Source organism: Chenopodium album, chromosome 27, assembly GCF_948465745.1.
Source record: "Chenopodium album chromosome 27, dcCheAlbu1.1, whole genome shotgun sequence".
NCBI lineage: Eukaryota > Viridiplantae > Streptophyta > Magnoliopsida > Caryophyllales > Amaranthaceae > Chenopodium > Chenopodium album.
The window spans coordinates 17,789,191-17,813,695 of NC_137860.1; the positions used below are offsets into that span (position 1 = coordinate 17,789,191).

Consider the following 24,505-nt stretch of genomic DNA (forward strand, 5'->3'; position numbering starts at 1 on the left):
CACCAATCGGTACAAATCATGCATTCATCACATAATGTACACAACACACCAATTGCATGAATTTAAGCGACTAAAATAATCAATTCCTTGAACGAGTATTAAATAATGCAGATAACAATTGCATAACCAATGGCACGAACATTAGAATTGAAGAATACAAATACAATTCACACACATTACCTCAAAGAAGCAATAACAGGATACCTAAACATACGCGCATTACACATTGAATTGCTTCATTCAATTGATTCAGCATTGACCAAATACGAAAATAGGATTTAACACCACTTACAATGTAAAGGAAATAGGCTTTGAATCAACAACTCCAACACCCGAAATTCGCAAAGAAGATTTCACAAACCCTAACTTCCCCCAATTTCGTATCAAAGAGGACATCGAAAATTCAATGATCAATTAAACAAACCCTAGCTTTGTGACCCAATTGGGAACTGAGGAGATGATTTGAAGGAAAACTCTCATGCTGAGACTTACTCTGAGTTGAACAGAAACAAGCAAAGAGAGGAGCTCGTTGGCTGCTGCTGTTTGCCTAGTCCAGTAAACGAACGACCAAAAGGCAAATTGAAAAGTGACGGAAAAAAATTGGTTAAGCTTGTTCAAAACGGGACACTATTTGTCAAAGAGTTTGCCCCCCTCGTTATGCAAATATTCATACATCACGAACCTCCTTCTAAAAGGCCTCGCAATTACCATCGCTCCAGTTGCGCGCGCACACAGTCACATTTCACAATTCATAATTCACATCCTCCATTTGAATTGTACTGTATTGTATATACCATGTCGCTTAGCACTTTCAAAGAGACCTTGAAGCGCTGCTCAAACGTCTCTGCAATTCAGCCCCCTTCTTCTTCTTCAATTTCTGATTCCAATGTGAACCCTTCCCAAACCCGCAGAATCCCCCCCAAAACATCCATTGCTCAGCAACTCCTTCGCCTTCAACAACCTTTCTCTCCTCCCCTCAAATTGCGCACCAATCCACCCCAACAACAACAGCAGCGGGAGCTACTTCACAGCAAAGGCCCTAACAAACTATCATTGATACAAGAGAAGCGAAGTTCTGATGTTAAAGACAGTGATGATGAAGAGGAGGAGGAAGATATTGATAAACGAGGGTTTGGGAAACCCAGATTGGATGTTCTTCAGTTGGGTGAAACCGGGCCGTATGAGCCGCTTGTTTTATCGTCTGCTGGCGAAATTCCGGTGATTCAGGTGATTTTCCAGTTACACATTTACGGTTTTAAACAATGGTAATAGGATGAATTTTGTATGTATCTAAATTTGAATATGAAATCGATTTTCATTCCCTTGATCACTCAAGTCGACCCTCAAATTGTTTTCCCTAAAATGTCGAATTGCTTATAATAGGGTTAGGGTTTATTAATTTATTGTAATGGGGTTCATGTAATGTTGATAAAAATTGTTAAACGTGGCAAGTTTTATTTATTTATTTAATGAAGTGGGTAATTGCATTGGTGTTTTGATGTACAACAATGATTATGCTAATAATGAGACGAACTCTTGGGGATGGCTTGGTGCTCAAAGTTATTTGAGTTGTTATTGTTACCTTGAAGAGTATAGTTTCACCATTTTCGTCAATGTTTGTAATTTGTTACTTTTATTCTGAATCTTGTTTTGGATCAGGAAGTTTATCAATATTATACACTGCAAATTGAACTCTTGTGAAAGTTGTGTTGCATTTGTTAGACAGTTTAATCACATGAATTCTTGTTATTAATTTTAGGAACTAAAGTAATATTTGTAAATAAATCTTGAACATTGCTTCAATCTTAACCATTTAATTGGTAGGATCTGCTGCAGAAAACTATCGTGTATCTCTCTTTAAATGCTTTGTATCAGATATTCACTTCTCAATGCCAAAGGATAATTTTGCATACAATCTTCATTATTTACCTTATTAGATTGCTATGGTATCAATCTCAAACTCTCTTAGGTGGGGTTTTTCAGGCTAGTTTAAATCTGTGGCAACATGTCATTAGTCCTTTGAAATATATCTAAGTTTTATTCCTATAATATGATAACTGTTTTTCTTTGGTGGTGATGATCCTTGGAGGGTGAAAAAGCACACTATGGTTTCTGTATATTTGGTGGTGAGGGGATTAAGGGGCTGATGTTGGTGATGGTGGTTGGGCGTTTGGTGGTCGGAGAGCAGCAACGGTAATTTGGTGGTTTCGTTGTTGGAGATGCGGAGTGGAGCGTTGGTGGTGTTGAGATTTCAAAAGGTGGTTCAGGGGTGGGGCTGGGTGGTCGGGTTCTGGGTCAGGATGTTACTGCCAGCGATGGTGGTAATGGGTGGCGGTGGGGTTGCTGCCAGCAAAGGGGAGGGTTTTTTTTTTATTTATTTATTTATTTATTTTTATATTTATTATTATTTTTTTTAATGTTTTTATGTTTTTTTAATTTTTTTTTAAAATTTTGGACCAATCACGTGTTGACACGTGTCATGGTAACTTGTTATAGCAGGTCATTGATTTGCTGTTGACCGGTTAGGACTACTGGAGGTAAGCACATAGCATAGTTGAGATTATTAGATATTAAACCTTAGTTGGGATTATTTAAAGTAAATCGCCCATAGTTTTGATTATTAAAGTATATTTTTCCTAATTAATATATCCTAAACCTAAAATAAGAAAAACCTTCCCAAGTAAGAAGTTAAAACTTTTATGCAAACCTTAAAAATAGCAACTGCATGCATAATGTGTAGGTTAGTTTAGTAAGCAAATTTGGGTTTAATGTTCCTAGGACGAGATTCTTCAGATGAAGCCTAGTTCTCTTGGTATGTTGTGTTCAGAAGTGTAAGAGACTAAGAGGGCTTGACTTGAGCTTGCTTTTGGTTGACAATGTGACATTTGTCTTAGCCAATTATTAGCAAACTTGCCTATAATTTGACTTCAAGAGCAAGAGTTGTGCTTATGGTGGCTTAGCTCATTCTGACATGTGTTGTTCTTATTATTCGTTGGTTTTTTTGTTTTGGACAATGAGTGCAATAATGTAAATTTCAGTGTTTTTTTTTCTTTTCTTTTTTCAATCTATGTTTTGAAATTCATTAGAAAGTACTAAGTGACCATTTCAATATACTTTTTTTTTTGTAAGTCTTCAAATCTATAAGTGCAAAAATGGTGTATGCAAATCTTGATGACATTTGAACTAAGCAAACTAAGCCTAGCAATTATAAAGACCTAGGGTTTTCTCAAGTTCAACTTGACTCACTTGCTCCCCTTGTTAGGGTTTCTGTAGAAGGTTTATAGGCCTATGCAAGAAGGTGTATTGAGTCTCAAAAGTATAGTGTACCCACATATTTATACTCCCTCCGTTTTTAAATACTTGCTCCATTTCTCCATGCGCGGAGTTTTAGGAGAAATTGGAGAAAGTAATAAAATATGGAGGTAGTGGGCTAGGTGAAAGAATAAAAAATTGTAAAAAGCAAAAGTAGTGGAGAGAATTGGAGAAGAGAATATGAAATTAATAATCTATGATACATGGTGGGTCCACTAGGTGAGAGAAATTAATTAAATAGTGTAAAAGCTTTCCAAATAAGGAAATGGAGCAAGTATTTAAAAACGGCCGGAAAAGGAAAGTGGAGCAAGTATTTAATAACGGAGGCAGTATAACATAACCTATTTGCATTGCAATGCTGTGAATCAGTGATACACGATTTCTTTTCCACAAAATATATCTGTTCTTATCATCAAATAATTCATATTGTTCTTTTGAGTTGGCTAAGAATGCGTGCTTAGTTCTAAGAGATGGAATATGGGATACTGTATATAATGGGAAGGAGCTTTATCCAGACAATCTTTGCTTTTTAGGTCACCTTTTGACCTTCATAATTTAATATGATGTTTTGGGTTCTCTTTGAAGATATATTTCGCAAGATGAGTGGCAACAAGTGACTTAGATGAGTTTACGATAGAAGAAGAGAACACCAGCAAGGAGTGAGTTAATAAAAATCACCTCATGTAATTCATGTTCAGTGTCTTAACTAGTCTTTGCATGAAAATCTTTAGGCCCTATAAGGGTGCATCAATTCACTTTCAAATCGGAAAAAAAATTAAAGATAAAGTATAGCGCCGTAATAGCTTAACTTGAAATAAAAAAAAATCAGTATATCTAAAATGGCAACCAAATCAAGAACTAGAATATAATCTAGGAGCCATGACAACTGTAGAGAGTAACTTAATTAGCATTTTCTCATCATTATTCAAGAATCTTGAATAAACTTGTTAAGTCTCTCATTATGCTTGCCTTCTATTTTCAATTATGGCTTTTGATCTCTTTCAAATACACCTTATATTAATATGTAAAGTTGTTAAATAAAAACTTAAATATTTATTGACATGTACTCTTGCACTTCTTGATGAGTAGGTCATGAAACTCATGATTCTTGTGAGCTAAGAACATCATTAAATTAATACAGCCTTATACGAATTATACACAGTCCTAACCCTATTTGGGTGGCTTGAATGAATGGAGAGTGAATTAGCATAATCAATTTAGTTAATGGTGATTTTTATTAGGAAAATTTGTCAATTACTACCGGTAAAATTACCCATTTTGTAGGTTACAACCATCACTTTTAATTTTTGCAAATTACAACCAAAAAAATCTTAAACATTTTAAACTAGAACAAAAATCCGATTTTCAGCTATTTTTACCATAATATGACATCATTATATCAATAAATGATCCCAGCCTAATATTGGCTCGGGGTTATCTCTTATATCAATAAATGATTAATGACGTCACATTCCGTTAAAAGTGGCCAAAACTCGGATTTTAGTTGTAGTTTAAAATGTTTGGTCATTTTTTGGTTGTAATTTGCAAAAAAAAAAAAAAATTAAAAAAAAAAAATAAAATAAAAATAAAGAAAAGAAAAAAAAAGTGATGGTTGTAACTCGCAAAATGGATACTTTTACCAGTTGTAATTAGCAAATTTGTCTTTTTGTTTAATAATAAGCTGTACAGCAATTGATTTGTCTTTTTACGACAAAAGTTCATCTATTTATGTACAAGGTTGTTGTACAGATGATGTTTTGTCTTCAAAACCAAGATGTACATATTTCATTTACTTCTAAATAAGATAGTTTATCTGATTTAAATCTTAAAAAGGATATTATTTTACAGGTCCCTGCATCCATCAATTGCAGGCTTTTGGAGCACCAAAGGGAGGGTGTTAAATTTTTGTACCAGTTGTACAAGAATAACCATGGAGGGATCCTTGGAGATGACATGTGAGTGCCTATAATAGTGTATTTTATTAATTGTTATTTGTAATTTGATAAGTTGGAAAATATTGCCGATTAGTTGTCAGCTTATGTTCCAAATGATTCCCAAGTTATGTTGGGGAACCTTTTAAATATTTGGTGTTAGACAAAGTGAGCTTTAGCAATGGTATATTAGTTGGTCTAAGACCAAGTGAGCCTTAACCTCTCTCTTAGTCAATGGCATGGTCTAATTTTTTGTGGGTAGCAATGTCTTCTATATTGTGTAAATCTTATTACAATGCTTCCATTGTTAACTTGTTTGTTTGTAGTATTGTTGTACCATGTTGGTTTTATCTAGGTTTATCTAGATGTTTCTTTAATTTTGTCATGTTATGAAGAAAGATCTATTTGTGGTTACTCGCGCGGATAGATGTGATGTTGATCATCATGTAATCCTCTGTTTTTGTTGTTGGAGGCGGATACTTTAAGTACGAATGAAGCTAAAGGTAAAATTAGTTTTAGAAATGATATATAACCCAGACTGTTCCCTTAGAAGGCATTTTGTTAGCACGGGGCAAAGGGAATGCAATCAAGAAAGTGATTCAGAGGAAAAGGAAAGGAAAAGAACTTTTTTTTTTTTTTTATTTTTTTTATTTTTTTATTTTTTATGTGTAAAAAACTGTTTTGTTGTTTAACCTTTATCCCTCACCAATCTCCACCACAATCTCTCTCCTTGACTTCTACCACTCATTTTCTGTTGCTACCACCGCCCCCCTTGTTGCCCTCGTCTCCGCCCTCCATTTCAGCTGTCACCCATTCACTCGCTTCTTTTTTTAGAGGATTCATTATCATGAAAGGCTAAATTTGACGCTTAAAGGGTCAAACTGAAAATTGAAAAGTTCAGATATGAAGTTTTCATTTTCAAAATTGACATTATAAAACTGTAATTGATCATACAAAAAGGTACATTATTAAGTTTCTTTGAGATGGTGTATTGCATGGGTGAGAGATTTTAGTGGTGGAAGAGGGTTGCTTAGGTTAGACCATGATAGAGTATAAAAGTAGAATAGGGAAATTTATTTACAATTTTTTTTGAAGGAAGGGAAATTTATTTGCATGTATTATAGCAAAAGAGAGAACGTAAAGGAAGTTTTGGGTGGTTAGGAGAAGATGGAGAGTTTGTCATGAGTTATGTTTGTGGTTGATGTGGAGGTTGTTGTCTGGCAAAGTGGCAATAGTGTTAATATCAAGGTGTGAAAGGATTGTCAGGTGGTTATGAGCTACATTGGTGGTGGTGGGCCAGAGGTTGTGGTTGAGACAGTGGATATGGGCATATGGCGGCAATAATTGTTGCTGGAGCTGGTGAGGAAGAGTTAGTTGCCGGATATAGAAGCACACATACATGTGGTTATGGAGAGTTGTGAAGGAAAGTGTAGCTGTTAAAGGAACGAGGGGATTCCTTATGTCCCAGTTGGAGTTGGAATTAGCTTAGACGATTTCCTTGGAACCCAGAAAGGTAAAAGGTTAAAGGGCCACCAAACAATTGCTATGGAGAATAGGGGTGTTTTAATTTTCCCTTAATTGAATCCCCCCTCCCCTCAACCAAACAGCTAAGGTTGTTAGTCCCATTCAATAATTTTCATGTGTGTTATTAAATGTCCTGTGTACTGGATTAGTTAGATGTCTCGTGAGCTTTGTTCTGAATGTTGACAGACCATATCTGAAATGTGATCAATTGAAGATATTGATGCTCACAGTTTGAGCAAATGAAACACTGGTGAGAAACACGGACTGTATGTGAGTTTTTGCTAAGGTGTGGATCTACTGGTCTTATATGCTGAGAATTTTCAACTTATACGCCTTAAAATTAGTACACCTGATCCATGGGAAGTTTTGCTGGGTATCTTTGGGTAAAATATAAGAAGTTTGGCCTGCCAAGTAATAATTATCATGTGTGTTATTAAATGCCCTGTGTACTGGATTAGTTAGATGTCTCGTGAGCTTGGTGCTGATTGACAGACCTTGTCTGAAATATGATCAATTGAAGATATTGATGCTCACAGTTTCAGCAATTGAAATGCTGATGAGAAACACAGACTGTATGTGAATTGCTGCTAAGGTGTAGATCTATTGATCTTATATGATGAGATTTTTCTACTTATATGCCTTAAAATGAGTACAAATGATCTATGTGAAGCTTTGCTGGGAATCTTTGGGTAAATTATTATAAGTTTGACCTACCAAGCTAAACATTATCAAGGTTAATGCTAATAATTGATATTTAAACAAAAATATCTTGTTTTATTATTTATTTTGCTTTATACCTTTCTCCCAAAACTAGATTTCTGGTGCTGAGAATTTTGTTGCATTAATGACTTATATTGCTTTCCGTTTGATTATTTTGTTATGAATTAGGGGATTGGGAAAGACTATTCAAACAATTGCATTTTTGGCTGCTGTGTATGGAAAAGATGGAGATTCTGTCAACCCTCCAGCTGCAGAAAGAAATCAGAAAAGTCCTGTATTGGTTATTGGTCCAGCATCAGTTTTACAAAATTGGGAGAGTGAATTCTCCAATTGGGCTAATTTCCATGTTGCTATATGCCATGGTCCAAATCGTGACTTAATTCTTGATAAAGCAGCGGCTCAGGAACTTGAAATATTGATAACAAGTTTTGATACCTTTAGGATCTATGGAAATACTATCTCAGAGGTTATGTGGGATATTGTAATTGTTGATGAGGCACATCGGCTGAAAAATGAGAAGTCAAAACTATACACTGCTTGTCTCGGTATTAAAACTAAGAGAAGGTATGGTCTGACGGGGACAGTGATGCAGAATAAAATCATGGAGCTTTTCAATTTATTTGATTGGGTCTCACCTGGGTCTTTGGGAACTCGTGAGCATTTCCGTGATTTTTATGATGAACCTCTTAAACTTGGACAGAGGTCTAGTGCTCATGATAAGTTTGTTCAAGTTGCTGAAGAGCGTAGGCAGCATCTTGTTTCGCTGCTTAATAACTACTTATTAAGGAGAACAAAGGAGGAGACTATTGGAAATCTTATGTTGGGAAAAGAAGATAATATTGTCTTTTGTGAAATGAGTGCATTGCAGAAAAGAGCTTACAAGAGGATGTTGCAGCAACCAGAGATTCGATGTCTTATGAACAAGGACCTTCCTTGCTCATGTGGGAGCCCACTTACTCAAGGGGAATGTCACAATAGGATAATACCTGATGGAATCATTTGGAGATATCTTCATAAAGATAGCCCTGATGGCTGTAACTGGTGTCCCAATTGCCTCATTCTTCCCTGTATTCTCAAGCTTCAGCAGGTTAGTCTCTGATTTCCTCTTTCAATGCTTCCATGGGCTTGCTTGGTCATTTAAAAAGAATTATGAATATAAGTCTCGTTCACTCCTATCTATTTTGTGCCATGTTTGGAGTCCATACGAGTTTCTTATCTAGGCGTTTCATATTTATCTCTGTTTTTTATTTTTAAAAAGAATCGGAACTAAAGATGATCATCTTTATTGAATTTATATGCACCATACTATAAGGTCATGCCTGGATTGTAAGTAATGGAGGTGGGAAAAACAAGGGAGTAAAAAATCTGATGTTTTATATTTTTTAATGCCTGGAATTGAAATAAATGTGTTAGGGGGGTAATATATTCCCCTTCATATGAAAGTAAAAATTACTCATGCCCCCCACCCCCCACCAGTGTAATCTTTTCCCCCTTACAATTTCTCATTCTTTGTAGAGTTCTGATTTCCTGCAAGGAGGTGGTGGGATTTGCAGTGATTTAACTATTTGGAATCAAGTGTTTTCATGCAACTGGCTTGAAGATGATTAAAGGGAGATTTTAACCCTAGGAATAATGCCAAACTTCAAGGACAGGAATGATTATCCTTTAATTATGTAAAACATTTCCCACTAAGGCACTAACTATTTCTCCCGTCATTTGTCAGGCATGCCATAAAAAGAACGAAGTAAAATATTTAGTTCAGTGTATCAGACTATCATCTAGGGGGGTGGGGATTGCCCTAATTTGGTTAGCCATTTAGATGAGATGTCTTAGCTGTTGGTGCTGTAGTGATCTTTTGCAGTGACAAATGTTCTTTATAGTGCTTGATGTATGTCTATCCTTCCCTATCTTTCAGTCAAGTGTCCTTTCTCTCTCCTTTTCTTTTCTTTTTTCTTTTTTTTTTTCCTTCTTTTCTTTCTCTCTCTCTCTCTCTCTCTCTCTCTCTCTCTCTCTCTCTCTCGTGCTAGGGTGAAGATTTGAAGTTCAGTTTGGTTTAGTTTAAGAAAGGGACTGCTCACTATCTATGTACGACTTGCCAAGTATTTAGCTCTCTTCGTATTTGGTAGGATACTAAGTCAAAAGTGAAGGAGATCGAGGGCTTGCTCATAAGATTCTTCCAGGGCATAATTGACCACACTGTTACTAAACTTTGAACTTTCATTAACTTGTACCTTCCAACTGCCAAGAGTTAAACTTTCTGCTTGTTGCTAACAAATTAGTTCCCCCAAGATCCAGCGGTGGATTGAACTGAATCAATGATGGAAAAAATAACCACCAGATTTTTTATTTTTATTTATTTTTTTACAAGTATAAAAAACACACATAAGGAATTGTGTGCATATTTTGTTAATTGAAAGGGGATGGTTGTGTAGTTGAGATGCTGTGTGCAAGTGCCTGCTGTACTCACTCAGGTCGTGATTTAATCCATCTGTCCAATTTTTCCCCCCTCTGTTTATATCTCTGAATTTTTCACCCCTTACCTGTTGCTGATTTCCCATGGTCATTCATATTTTGGAGTGCAAGAATGATTCTTTTTTCAATCTCCTTAACTATTGTAATTTTATCTTTCTTATTAACACTCGTATGTAAGTGTTCGTCCACGAACCATATCCAATGAGGAGTACTATTTTAATGGACCTTTTCTAAATTATTTTAACAATTTTGTTTAACAATTCCTGGATTCGCCACTACCAAGATCTCATGTTCTCCTTTTCAATGATAGACTAAATTATCGTATTTCTTGGTTTCAACTACAAATTATTGATTGTCCATTGGAACTTTAGTTATACCTCACTTAGCTTGAATAAGACTCATCCCCTTTTACCTGTCTTATTTTCGTATTATCAACCACTTTCACTTCCATTCACATAGCGATTGCTCAACTACCAAAGCTTCAAATCCATTTTTACCTTCGTAAACCTTTTACAATATGATTGTCCTCTAGCTTCTTTATTATCATATCATACAGTAAAATGCAATTCAGTAAACCTTTATACGGGAATTCCTACTATAAGTGACTCTTTAGTGGTCGCGGTTAACTATAGCAACAGTGCTTGTGCTTGTATTATGGGTCTGGGGCTAGGATGCACATTGTGTTCCTTTGCATATTCTTGTCCTGCGCTCTTGGTCTTTGATTAATATGTTATTATTAATAGTTTGCGTCCTGATCTCTTCCATATTTTATCATTACACCTAAAATTTCATTGTGCAATACCTGTATTCTGTTTTAACAATATCTATTATAATGTACGTTCATATATTTTTTTATTTTTTTTTTTATCTTTTTTAAGTATATTTTACGTATAATGTGTCTACGTTTGTATTTATTGAATCATTCATGTATTTTCTCAGGACCAGTATCAAACTATGCCCATAATATGCATGTTTAGACCTCATGTCATTTATGCTTTGTAAATCCTACTCCAAGTTATGATAGCCAATTCTAGGGTTTGTAATATACATCATGTCTAGACATTGGAGTCTTTTGTATGATTTGTACAGTCCTAGCGGACTAGCTTTATTACTATCTCTAAGTTTCAATGCTGTATCAATAGGTTTAGTAAGTTTGATGCCGGGATTAGTGGGGCTTTAGACTGATTACTTCATATGTACTTTTGCATAAATCACTAACATTCAAACCAGAAGTACATGCCTCAGCTTTTCCTTTTTCTTATCTAATGCCTTTCTCCAGTAGATTACAGTTATTAAGGATTCTTTTTCTTTGTCAAAAACTTTGGTGGTCTAGAGAAGTATCTTAGCTAATGCGCCTCCAAACCCAGGTACCCATAAAAGTTATATTTGATGTGATTTTTCAAGTGTAGACTACTCATCAGATGTATTGCTTTTGATGAAACTCCAGCCTAGCTACTAATATAAAATTTCTTAGGGTTCTTGTGACTTATAGCTTGTTTCTAATTGGTCTTATCATTTATTTTCAAGAGAAGGCTTGAATTTATCCAAGGATCAGATGTAAAATATTGGAATTTGGAAGTATTGGAGTCACACAAAATTGGCAACTTTACTGAGATATATGTACAAGTGGATTTTTGGCTAAATGAAGTTGAAATCATAAGGAAGCACTGTTATTTAAAATTTGGAATGCTGCTGAAGTGTTTGCTTTGTATTTTTCATTGCTTGATTAATGAATTTAAAAAGGGAAAAATTCAAAGATTCTGTATGGTTTTTCAAAAGTAGATGCCTATTAGTGTTAATATATGGTTATGCGGAGAGTAATCAGAAATGTTTAGCTAAGATGCTAGGGTGCAATTATCTTATAACTTTATACTATCTCCGTTTTGTTGAATCTTACTTGGTTACTGTAGCTATGCAAAACAAGGAAAATTAAAATTGGAGACCATGCATGTGGGTAATTTTGTATAAAAGAGGAGAGAGATATATAGTAAGAGATTTATTAAACAAAATTGGGCTCCACAAAGTGGGGTTGTGGATGTTAAAAAGTGAATAAAAAGTTGTCATAAAATGAATAAAGTAAAAGTGAGTAGAATTTAGAAAAACAGAAAGTAAGACTTTGGAAAAACGGAGTTAGTACTACATTGGATCATGAAGATTGTCGTTAATAAACTACATCCTCCATATCAATGACATTAAAGTATTAAGTCTTTATGTGGAGTTACTTCTCTTGTTCATTCAATACATTACATTTTCAAACTAAGTAGAAGCAACACAGCCAGCACTCCAAGCCATATACCACCTTAATGTTTTACTATTACCAGGCAGGCTACCAGATGCTAAGAATTCGATATTGATTGCTTATTTATACGGCATTGCCTGCAGTATGCTAACCATTATCACTTCAAATCTTCATTCTTAATGTTCTTAAAAGCTCTAAGTACGTGATCAGTTTATGCAAGGAATCAATGTTTGGGAGAAGGGCATGTTAGTCATAGTCTATTAGTAGAGATTTGGGGAATAAGTTAGAAGTTGGTTAGGAGAGATAAATATAAATAGGCCTCATTAGGAGGAATAAGGACATGTTGAATATGGTGAGGGTTGTTATTGGGAGATAGTGAGCTTCTTGAAAGCTCAGATGGGAGAGAATTACCTCTCGAAAGTGGAATTATCATTTGTTTTCCCTGTAATTTTCATCTTCATACTACAATCATCAATTTGCTTATTTGCCGCCATTGTTAAGCTGAAAAATTATGTCCGTTCCTAGCAAATGGTATTAAAACAGTATGGTGATAAGTGAGTTCACTGATCTGTTCACTGGTCCGGAAATCAAGTGCCGGTGATAAGTGAGTTCACTAGGTGTGGTAGTATGAGTGGATCTTAGGAGATTGTTTCAAGAAGGGGAGGGGCTGATGGCAGTGGGTTAGCAAATGGCCCGGGTTTTTACACCGGCAAGACTGGGGGTGGTCTAGTTTGTTGGTACGGTGAGCGTGGACAAGGGGCTCAGAAATTATGAACTTTGACTTGAGTAGTGGGGTGAGGAATGGTGATTTCTCTGGTGGCTTGGTGAGCAGCGGAACAAAGGGAGGAAAACTTAAACTGTTGCTGCTTGGTGGTTCCAGAACAGTTTAGAAAGAGAGGAGTATGAGAGAAGCTTTAGTGGGTCTCTTGTTGGCTTTGAGAGTAAGTCGGAAATGGAATATGCTAGTAAGGGTATTATGGTAATACCACTTAAAGCAATTACAATGGAATTAAATCAGCCATGGTCACGTGCTACAAAAATGATAAAATGCCAGCACACGTACCCAAGTAAAAATAATGGGATTATAAGATTTATTGGACCTGCTTACTTAAACACCCCTTTTTACTCACAAGAAAGAAAGGCACAAATATGGGCTTATTGACTTAAGGCCCAAAGTTTCTTCTCCAACACTCATAGCCCAATCTATCATTTACCATTTTCCAGCCTTTCACCTCATCAGTATCACTCCACTTCGTATACAGCCCAACTCTTCAACTCGTAAAAGCCAGTCTTGTACTTCGTCAATGTTTAGAGATCATTGCAGGCTTGCAGCCCACTCTCAGTCACTATCGCCGAGGTCGAAAATTGTTGCCAAGGTCGAGTGTTGAGTTCCGATTATAATCCACCTTGAGGACAAGGTGAATGTTTGTGCGGTGGGTAATGCAAGGAGCCAATATTTGGGGGAAGGGCATTTTAGTCATAGTCTATTAGTAGTGACTTGGGGAATAAGTTAGAGGTTGGTTAGGAAAGATTTTCTATAAATAGGCCTCATTAGGAGGAATAAGGATGTGTTGAATATTTTGTGGGTTGTTATTGGGAGAGAGTGAGCCTCTCGAAAGCTCATACCTGGGAGATAATCCACCTCTCGAAAGTGGAATTATTTATTTGTTTTTTCTTTAATTTTCGTCTTCATGCAATCATCAATTTACTTCTTATTTGCCGTCATTGTTAAGCTGAAAAATTATGTCAGTTCCTAGCAGTTTAGCAGTTTCAAAATTTGTTTATACATAATAACCTCTGCAAATTAGTAATTTTTCATCTTGATGTTTGACAACCAAATCACCTAGAATATTTTGGTTGCTCACTTGTAATTGATTCTGAAGTTTTTTGTGAATTATATGACAGATTAGCAATCATCTCGAGCTTATCAAACCAAACCCAAAAGATGACCTGGACAAACAAAAGAAAGATGCTGATTTGGCTAAAGAAGTTTATGGTATTGATATTGATTTGGTAGGTGGAAGCGCTCAAAACGAAAGCTTTATGGGCCTTAGTGAGGCCAAGAATTGTGGGAAAATGAGAGTCCTTGAAAGATTAATGGCTTCTTGGCTTTCACATGGTGACAAAGTTCTTTTGTTCAGTCATTCTGTTAGGTTGGATCTAATATCTTGCTCAATATCTTGCTTGTCATTTGTTATTGTGTTGCTAAATTTTTTAATCAGATGCATCACAATTTTGATCCTTGGAGTCTCTTTGGGTTTAATTCTGCCTTTTTACTAACTGGGAGTGCTCTTAGGTTACCTTGGTATTTTGTTGTATTTCCATGGATTATAATTTGTGAACTACTACCATTTACTTTCCACTTTTAGAAAACAACTATCATTTAAGAATTTTTTTTTTTTTTTTTTTTAAACAACTACCATTATTTGAAAATTTGTTTTGAGTCCCACTACCATTTAACAGTAATTGTTAAAAAAAAAAAATTCATATTGTAGGGACCACTTGAACTTTAACCACCCACTACTTCCCACCCAAACCAAACCCCAACCACCCACCAATCCCCTACCCGAATCGAAACCATCCCATGCACTACTCTGCTAGTAGCCACCCACCACTCCCCCACCTGATTATGATTATGTGGGTCTGAGTGGGCGTTGAGGTGAAAAAAGAGTTGAAGCTGTGGGGTGGATAGAGAATGGAAGTACGTCAAGGAGTGGTGGTTGGATAGGTTTTGGTTTACAACTAATTGCTGGTTGAGTTGGTGGTCTTTTGGGGTCAGTGATGGTGGACTGGTGGTGGTGGACTAGTTGGGGAGTGGTAGGTGGTTAGGGTTTGATTAAGGTGGGCTCTACAAGACGGTTTTTAACAATTACCGTTAAATGGTAGTGGTACTCAAACAAATTTCAAATAATGGTAGTTGTTTTTTTACAAAAATTAAATGGTAGTTGTTTTCAAAAAGTGCAAAGTAAATGGTAGTGGTTCACAAAAAATCCATCATTTTATGATAAAAGGTTGATGAGAAATGATTTTGTTTCATGATAGGTCTTGAAAAAAACAGTACGAAATGATTCTATATAATTCGAATTGTATATGAAGGGTTACCTAATACTCCCCTCCCCAGTTCCGTATTAATACATTTGTTCCAATACGCAATATTTTTGTTTATTAATACCACAATCAGAGATATAGGATTTAATGAGGACGGGCGGTGGAGTAAGAATAGAGCAACAGCGAGGTTTGTTTATTTGTCTCCATTACTCCAACACCATAGGGGCTTTTTTGTGAGGAAGGGGGGTTCCTTCTTTAGGTTTTTTTTATATTTATTTATATTCATTTTATTTTATTTTTTTTAGTTTTATTATTATTATTATTATTATTATTTTTTTCAGGGCTACCTAATATTTACCTCCAATCCTCAATGAACTCCAGATCTAAGCGTTTCATACCAATTCTCCTAAATTTATTTATATGTATATATTAAAAAATTATATTTATTAGGGTGTATTATTCATATTGTATTATGACCCTAAATAATCGTATTACAAAAAAACTTCAAACATATTACAATTCTCCCACCTAGCACTTTACAAATCATACTAGTTCTGCGTATTGGAGTGTACTACGTATTTAGTAACATATGGAAGACATGAATGTTTATGATTAATTTGTATTGCTTTCTGTGATAATTAATATTGTGTTACCTAACCTTATTATGTCCTTATTGACTGGTGATGTTAAAGTTGCTTGAATAGACCTAGCTCACAGTGGGATTTTATTGGATGAGAGTCATGAGACGCTACTGATATGGTTTTTGTTGCTGGAATCGTGATACGCTAAAGTCAGAAGAATAAAGTGATTTATATTTAATGCGGTGTGTGTTCTGTTCTTACATTTTATCAAATTGGCAGGATGCTAGATATCTTGGAAAAGTTTCTTACGCGGAAAGGTTATTGCTTTTTAAGACTTGATGGCTCTACACCGACTGGGCTGCGCCAGTCTCTTGTCAATGATTTCAACTCAAGTCCAAGCAAGCAGGTAATAGTATGAATTGAAAATTCTACCCTGCAAGAGCTAGTTATTGTTGAGTGATATTAATCTGCTAAATATCCTTGCAGGTGTTCCTTGTGTCTACTCGAGCTGGTGGACTTGGGCTTAATCTAGTTAGCGCTAACCGAGTAGTGATATTTGATCCTAATTGGAATCCATCACATGACCTGCAGGCCCAAGACAGATCATTTCGTTTGGGCCAGAAGAGGCATGTTGTTGTTTTCCGCCTTATCGCTGCTGGTTCTCTTGAGGAACTTGTGTATACTCGCCAAGTATACAAACAGCAGTTATCAAACATTGCTGTTTCTGGAAAGATGGAAAAGCGGTATTTTGAAGGTGTTCAGGTGGAACAAGATTCACATTAACTTGTAGTTGTACAGAATCTTCTTTAGTTCTAACCTCTCTCTAGCTGAAAGCTCAATTGGTTTATTGCTTTTTCCTTCAGGACCACAAACAATTTCAAGGTGAGCTGTTTGGAATAAGTAATCTCTTTCGAGATCTTTCTGACAAGTTATTCACCAGTGAGATCATTGAGGAGCATGAAAAGCATAGACACAAAACTATGGTTCAAGAGAGTGTGAACAATCTAGGTGAGCATTTTATCCAACCGACAGAAGCAGGTGAATCATCTCTATCAGAATATAGGGTGAAAAAACCAGGTATCTCAGAAAACACTACAGCAAAGCCACTGCTTGCAGAATTGGGTAAGTCTTCTTTTACAATTTTTGTAAATTTATTCCATAGATAATGTTAGATACATACTATCAGTCATCTCTAATCCCTATTGAAACAAATTTTAGTCTCAGGTTTGGTAAATTTAATATAATGGCTACCCACCCAATTTTAAAATGATCTTCTTGTGTCTGATTGAAAACCAGAAAACTACTGTAAAAAAATCTATAGAGGTAGGAAATACTATCTTCCGCAAGCTGCCTTTCTTTCAAAAATTGGCTAATGGAAGTCATGAAAGTACCTTTTGTAAAAGATTTCTTTCTACATATATTTTCCTCTAAAATTCTCCAAAGCATACGGTGCACAAAAGCTTTTCTCCCCTTCCATCCATATATGAGAGGCTAACTGTCTTTTTTGAATAACACATTGTTGCTAGATTCTTCCCCCTGCTCTAATTAAGAAAGAAGTGTATAAATCTGGAGCAGCTGTCAACTAGAAGAAGCTATTCTACATAACTTCCCTTTCAATGGCCTCGCCTCTCACATTGATGCTTGTTACTTCAGTGTTTGGTGAACCATTCTTTTACCTATTTTTTTCGTTGTCAGATGCAGTTTCAATAAAAATTGACTGTAATGAAAGCAGAAATATCATGATCAGAAGTAGATTATGAGCGTGATTGTGTAGGGTATGAGAACCTCCTCAACTGCAAAGTCCACAGCCTTAAGCCCCTAACCACAGCCTTAACCTCCTCCTCTTCTTTGGCTCCAAAGACCAGTCTATGCCTCAGGTCTTGGCTTCACTACCCTCACAATACTAGGATTCCTCTACTGAGCCCAAATTAGTTTGCTCTCAAAATTCTTGATGGCTGAATTGATCCTCTTTATCGCCCCACACCCAAAAAAAGAATTCAAGTCTTGATCTCTAGGGTATTTGCCATTTTACCCACCTGGAGACACCATTTATCATAAGCCCCATGAGCTTTGGTAAGAAGCTGGGAACCAAAGTTTGTCTTGATGAAATCGGAAATAGGAGAGTGGACTTTAAACACAAGAATATGAGGGTGAGATTCTTGCAAGTTTTATTAACTGGTTATCCATTGAGAATAAAAAACCTAGCCAGAGACTCCGTCGAACCTCTGCTCACGATTCTAGGTAAATAAACTATCACTATAAGTAGGGGCGTCGAACCAAGACCGAGCCATAGGCTCAGCTCGAGCTCGAAGCTTGTCGGACTTGGAAAAATTACTCTTAAATGTAAGCTCGGCTCCTGAAGGTTTGTCGAGCCTAAATTCAGCAAAGCCTAAATGGTGCCCATAGCCATTGTTTCAAAGACCATCAATTTTTTCTTTTGGAACTCCTATATATTCTGTCACTTTCTCCTATCTTTCAATGTGGTACTATTTTCTTTCTCTTTTTGTTGGTTCTTCTACATAAACAATAAAAAACCATGAACGAAAGCTCCAACACTCAGCGAGAACACAAACTACAAATTTGAAAATTTATTTAGTTCCTAAGTTCTAATCTTGGTTTTAAAAGGCGCGCCTTGCTCCTGGGAAGTGGGCTTTAGCTAGTCGAGGCTCAGACACCTACGTAAGGCTCGCGCCTTGTGCGCCTCAAAGCGCCTTGGGTAAGGTGCGCCTTTGTGCCTCAAGAAAAATAACTAAGGTTTAAGTTATAAATTGAAGAATGGTGGACATTTTTTCAAATTCAGACTACCTTAGATTTACATATATCATTATTTAATTTATTATGAATCTTTTTAATTGGTATCAAGTACAATCAAAGTAAAATATAATTTGAAATTAATATATAAATACATGCGCCTTGCATACAAAAGGCGCGCGCCTTCGCCTTGCGCCTCGCGCCTAGGCTGCAAGGACCATTTGCGCCTTGGTGCACCTTGCGCCTTTTAAAACTAAGGTTCTAATCACGAAACAAAGTTTATGTTACTAATTGATATATTCCAAAAAAAATTTACTTCTTCCATTTTATATTAGATGCATCACTTTTTATGTATGGAAATTTCAATTTAGATGAATCACTTTCCCTTTTAGTCAATAATTCTTTCTCTCATATCACATGGGTCCTCTTTAATTTTTATCTCTATCTTTCTCTACTACAAAAATTGCCTAGGAGTCCGCAATTTCAAAAGTGATGCGTCTAATAAAAAACGGAGCAAGTAATAATATACAAAAAACTCGATTTTATTACCAGCTTTCGAGCCGAATAGCTCAGGCTTGGCTCATTATGATCTCGAGCTAAACTCAAGTTCGAGTCCAACCCACTTGATCTGAGCCTATACCAAGCTTTGACCAAGCCGAACCTCGGGCAGCTCGGGACAACTCCATAATCTAACTGAACTTTGGACAAACCAAATCTCATTGTTAAACCTTTACTAGATAAGTTAAAAGACTCCCGGATTTATTTATGAATGATAGTTGTTATTGCTTCTACTTTTAAATCTTATTTGATCCATGTGAATGTGTGATTTGCCTTGAAAAATAAGCATTACTAAGAATACTAACTTGGCTTAAAAATTTGAACATGAACCCTGTCATTTCGAACCTCTACATGTGAGAAGACCCATGTATTCAACTATGAATAGTTGTTAATGCTTCCACTTAGTAAAATTTTGGAGTGATCAAGGCAGCAAACTTGCATTCTTAAATTTTTGGTCAACAAATTCAACTACTGTATCTGTTATTAAACGAGTAGCCAAGTTTAGTGGTTTCAGGTATGTTTGTTTTCCTCTGAAGACTCACCTAGTTTCTTCGTCTTGTGAAAAAATTACCTTCCGGTGTTCTAAACATGGATCTGGTGATTTTAGTTTCTAAGATCATAAATGTTGCAATCTTCAGCACAAGATATAATATAAACATAATTAAACTTATATCAGTGGTCATTGTAACTTTTTACACTCAAAACAATAAGTGTGCCTAATATGGATGTGGAATTAGTGGCATTGTAGAAAAAAGATGCATTGTCAGTAAATATTTACTTTCCTTGTTCCAAAAACATTACTCCCTCCGTTTAATAATGTTAGTCCCATTTACGTATATCGATGTAAATCTTTTATTGCAAATATCTTTAATCTCACACTAGAAAAAAATTATAAAAATTAAATATTAATAAAGGATTCATCGAGACGAATAAAACTAGATCTCATATGACTATGTTTGTTGTTATATATATAGAGAAATTTAGAAGATTCCCTCTAATTTTTAAGTTAAAAGATTCTAAATGGGACTAACATTATGAAACGGAGAGTAACATTTACCATGTAAAAAAGTTTCAAAAATAGTGCAACGTTTCAAGGAAATGTATTAGGAAAAATGGAATCTAATAATCCCACCTTTAGTGGGTCTTCCATAAACAATCCCACCTTTGGTAGGGATCTTCCACTAACAATCCTTGACCGGTTGGATTGTTTTGGTAACCGGTTTTCTTAGGTTATAAGACATGTGTCGGATTTTAATAGGTTATTTCTAATTTTTAATGATAATAAAAAAAACATAATTATTATAATTTTAAAAAAACCCAAAACCCCCAAGCCCTGCCACTAGCTCCAACCCCGCGACTGCATGCCCCTCCCCATCCCTGCCCTTGCTTTCCCTGGCAACCCAACCTACCCCCAAGTCGCGGGAACCCAACCCCTGAAATCCGAATAGCAGCCCTGAAATCACCGTCGTTGCCAATCTTAACGCCTGAATGACAGAATATTAAGATCAGTTTCCTTCAATATCCCCTAAATTCAATTTCAACAACAAAAATCAACAAAACAATTCGATATCTCAATATCACCTAAATTCAATTTCAACAACAAAACTCAACACAACAATTCAAGTAATCAAAACTCAGAAAAATTAACTAAATGTAAAGAGAGAATGGTTATGTTGAAGAAGGAGCGAGGTCAGAGCTGAAAGAGTGTTAGGAATTATCAGGGTGTTTTCGGGGTGGAGTTTTTAGGGGTAGGTGGGTTTTTCCGGGGCTGGGGTGGAGTTTTTTGAGACTGGGGTTAAGTTTTCAGGGATGGGTCGGGGTTTCAGGGGCTGGGGTTGGAGTTTTCAGGCTGATTTGTGGGTGTGAATTGATGTTGTAGCTGTTCGAATTGGAGGCCCAGCGGTTGTTAGTGGGCTGGAGCTGTGGCTGCTTCTTGTGAGCTGTTGTCGCTAATCTGTTGTGAGAAAGTTGAGTGACATATGGGGCTGTTGGCTACCGTAGTAGCGCGGTTGCTGCTGGTGGTGAAGTGGGAGGAGAGTAGCAGCGTGTTGTCGGTGCTAGGTGAGCTGTGAACATGGTGAGCAGGCGGTGAGTGAGGGAGCAGGGGCGGTGTAATGGTGGTGGACTGGTGATCCGAGGAGAAAGACCAAGAAAAAAAAAAGGAAAAAAAAAAACCTATTCAACAGGTTGTAAGTTAAAGGGATCATTAATGGAAGATCCCTCCAAAGGTGGGATTGTTTCTGGAATTTAAAGGTGGGATTGATTATGGAAGACCTACCAAAGGTGGGATTATTAGATTCCATTTTTCTTATATTACTTTCTTCCACATTGCAGCAAATATTGAACATACCCTTGGTGATGTATTCTAGTTGTCTTACCCATCTTGGTTGGGAAATTTGCATGGCATTTGCCCATGCTTGGATGCTTACTCTATATTTACTATGCAAATAATTAAATATGAGTTTATCTGCTTTGCAGGTATCTTATATTCTCATCGCAATGAAGATATAGTTAACTTTGGACCTGGGACGAGAGTCAGTAAAACAGACCAAGCGGCTCCCACTGTTGATCTGAAGGATCTTCATATCCGTCCTATTAGAGTTAAACAACCGAGTAGTGTGTCAGATAAGAAGCTTTTATCCAGAGAAAGTAAAAAGAGGCAGTTTAGTCTAGTTGCGCAATTCATGGGTATGACAGTAATTGAATTTAGTAGGTGGGTGATATCTGCTGCTCCGTTTGATCGAGAAGAAGTGCTTCGTGACTACAAGAGAAGAAGAAAGGAAAAGATATCCACAGCTTAATGTCACTCTTTTCTCTAATCAACCTGCACAGCTGCGTAAATATTGTGAGTATTCTGTGGTATAGATATGGAGCTAGATTGCTGATACAAATATGTCTGTAGCCTGTTAGGATTGTTATAATTTTAGATATCTAAATAGTACCAATGTGGTTTACATAACTTACAAGCGTGGTTCACTTTAATTCGGTGTTGTAGTCTCATATTAAGCGGGAAGGCAACTTTGTCGCACACTACTTAGCTAGGCTTGTTCCATTTGGGGTAGAGCAAATGTGGGTGGACCATCATTATCCTCGTGAATTATCTTCTTACGTACTCATGGACAATTTATTATTGGAATATTTGATAGCCTAGTTTCACACTTACAACCATTCCTAAATAACTGAAACAACCAAAAGTAAAAAATTCTCCTCAATCACTAATGGTACGTGGTGATACATTACGGTTGATTTAGGTGAAAATTATTTGTGAAAAAAAAAAAAAAAAAAATCGACTTTAATAGTATGGGAGAGAATTCTAATGCTTAATTATATGTGTTGTGGAATGATTACGTGACTTCTGGGCTACCTAGAAGCAGACCAATAGCCACCTAGATGCAAGCGTACTGGAAATGGTAGCTATGTGTGGTCCTTATTAGACCTGGTTATCATGGGTTGATTGTGGATTGTGTCAAAGTGGGTCAGATTTTATAGGGTCGAATAGAGGGTCGGGCCAATGCGTGTTACAGGCTAATAGCTAGTCGATAATGGGCAGGGCAACAAACTATCAATTAAAATAAATATTAGATAAAGTCATTATTAAGTATATATGAATACGAAATTATCTATGTCAATTTTTTTACAAAATCTATTTTCTTTATCTATTAAATTGGATAAACATTTTAGCTCTATATTGACCCTACCTATAAAGGCTTTGTCTATTAGAGGCCCTCTCCGTTAAGAGCTCTTTATACTTGGCTCTGGCCTTATAATTATTAGGCTATGCTACCTAATAATTAGGTCTACATACTTGTAGTAATGGCAGGCAACCTTACGTTATGTATCATAGGCATTCCGACCAACTGTTTGTGAAATTGTTTGCAGGTGGTGGTGGAGACATGAGGGAGAACTGGCAGAATGTTGCGGATTATACTCTCTATGTTTGGAGCTCTTGGAAGTGCTTTTCTGCTATACAAAGCTTACCAAGTTCCTAAGAACATCAATTATCTCACTCTTTGTTTTGAGATTGTCAAGTCTTGTGATCATGTTTCTTCTCATTTAAAGCTAGTTCCCCAAATTGATTGCTACTTTTGTGAGATTGTATGGTTGTACTGAGTTTCTTGTGCCTCTATTTGTAAACAAACATATTGGTGAAGACGATTCCTCCAAAGCTTATGGTAATCATTAAAGCTTGATCAATTTGATTTATTTTCTTGTAGATTGATGGTTTCTTAGGGCAACGGATCGGATTCGGGTTGGATGTGGCTAAATCCGAATCTGATCCGTTTAGTAAATTGACCCTGGACTCGGATCTGAATTCGAGTCCAAATGCGAAAAATCTAAGTCCGAATCCGGTCCGACTCGTGATTTCGGATCTGAATCCGGTTCGTTTATATGGACCTCCGAAATATTCCGAATATTTTTTTTTATTTTTTATTTTTATAAATTTTATTTTCTTTGTAATGTCATATACTACCTCCGGTCCAATTTACTCGCAACAAAGGGGTATTATTTGTGAGACATAAAATATTCTTTTGTTGCGAGTAAATTGGACCAGAGGTAGTATATACCTATAATTGCTTGTATTGTCATACCAAGCAAAATATAAACATAACATGTTTAAATTTATGAATTAAGTTACATAACAAATTTTGCTAAAAAACAAGCAACCAATTGTCCCAAGTTATAAAGTATATGCTCATACTCTCGGATTCGGACTTGGATCGGACTTCGTCGGACTTTGCGTAGGGTCCAAGTCCAATCCGCCTCCTATCCGGATTCGGATCTATATTATCGGATTCGGATTCGGATACTAATTTTAAACAGATTCGGATCAGATTGGATTCGAATCGAACTCGGATTAAATTGCCATCGCCTTCTGTTGGTTTCGTATATTATTTGTATGATGTCTGAAAGTTAATGCTTTAATGTTAAGCTTTGTTGTAGAGTGCATTTGTTCCTACTCCTAGCACTATTTTTCTAGAAGAGTTTTTTAATTGGTGATAACAACATTATTTTCAGAAGTCAGTGGTCATTGATATAATAGAAGATGAACGGAAAATTCCCAATAAGGGAAATTGGCACTCATATTCGAATTGGTGTGGTGAGAGGTATTTGGGTGCTGCTCATGCACTGGCTCGGAACAATGCATAATTTTGATGGAAACATATTTGAAACCGAATGAACATGAAGGATTTAAAAACACACTTTTATGCATGATTCAGAACCGGTTTTCTAGTGGTAATTATCCATCTAGCGAGGAAGATATGAAAAGAGATCTTGTACATTGGTGTCATGGGGCTCCTGGTGTTGCACTTTCTCTTGTTATGGTCAGTGGCGGATCCAGAAATCCTGACTAGGGGTAGCACTTATAT

General features: G+C 36.2%; 1 protein-coding gene across 1 annotated transcript; it reads left to right on the plus strand.

Annotated features, from left to right (window-relative positions):
* The first annotated feature begins 629 nt into the window (after positions 1-629).
* LOC145621314 (switch 2-like) lies at positions 630-23,393 on the plus strand. The gene is made up of 9 exons (XM_081676053.1): positions 630-1,227; positions 5,161-5,267; positions 7,656-8,574; positions 14,104-14,351; positions 16,107-16,233; positions 16,314-16,589; positions 16,691-16,949; positions 21,615-21,981; positions 23,016-23,393. The coding sequence occupies exons 1-8, from the start codon at positions 658-660 to the stop codon at positions 21,935-21,937; spliced, it is 2,829 nt and encodes a 942-aa protein (XP_081532179.1). The 5' UTR covers positions 630-657; the 3' UTR covers positions 21,938-21,981; positions 23,016-23,393.
* Positions 23,394-24,505: the final 1,112 nt, after the last annotated feature.

Coding starts and splice junctions, on each gene's coding strand:
- LOC145621314 (XM_081676053.1), top strand. CDS start 658: ATGCAAATATTCATACATCACGAACCTCCTTCTAAAAGGCCTCGCAAT. Junction 5,268..7,655: donor GGGATCCTTGGAGATGACAT/GTGAGTGCCTAT, acceptor GTTATGAATTAG/GGGATTGGGAAAGACTATTC. Junction 8,575..14,103: donor GTATTCTCAAGCTTCAGCAG/GTTAGTCTCTGA, acceptor ATTATATGACAG/ATTAGCAATCATCTCGAGCT.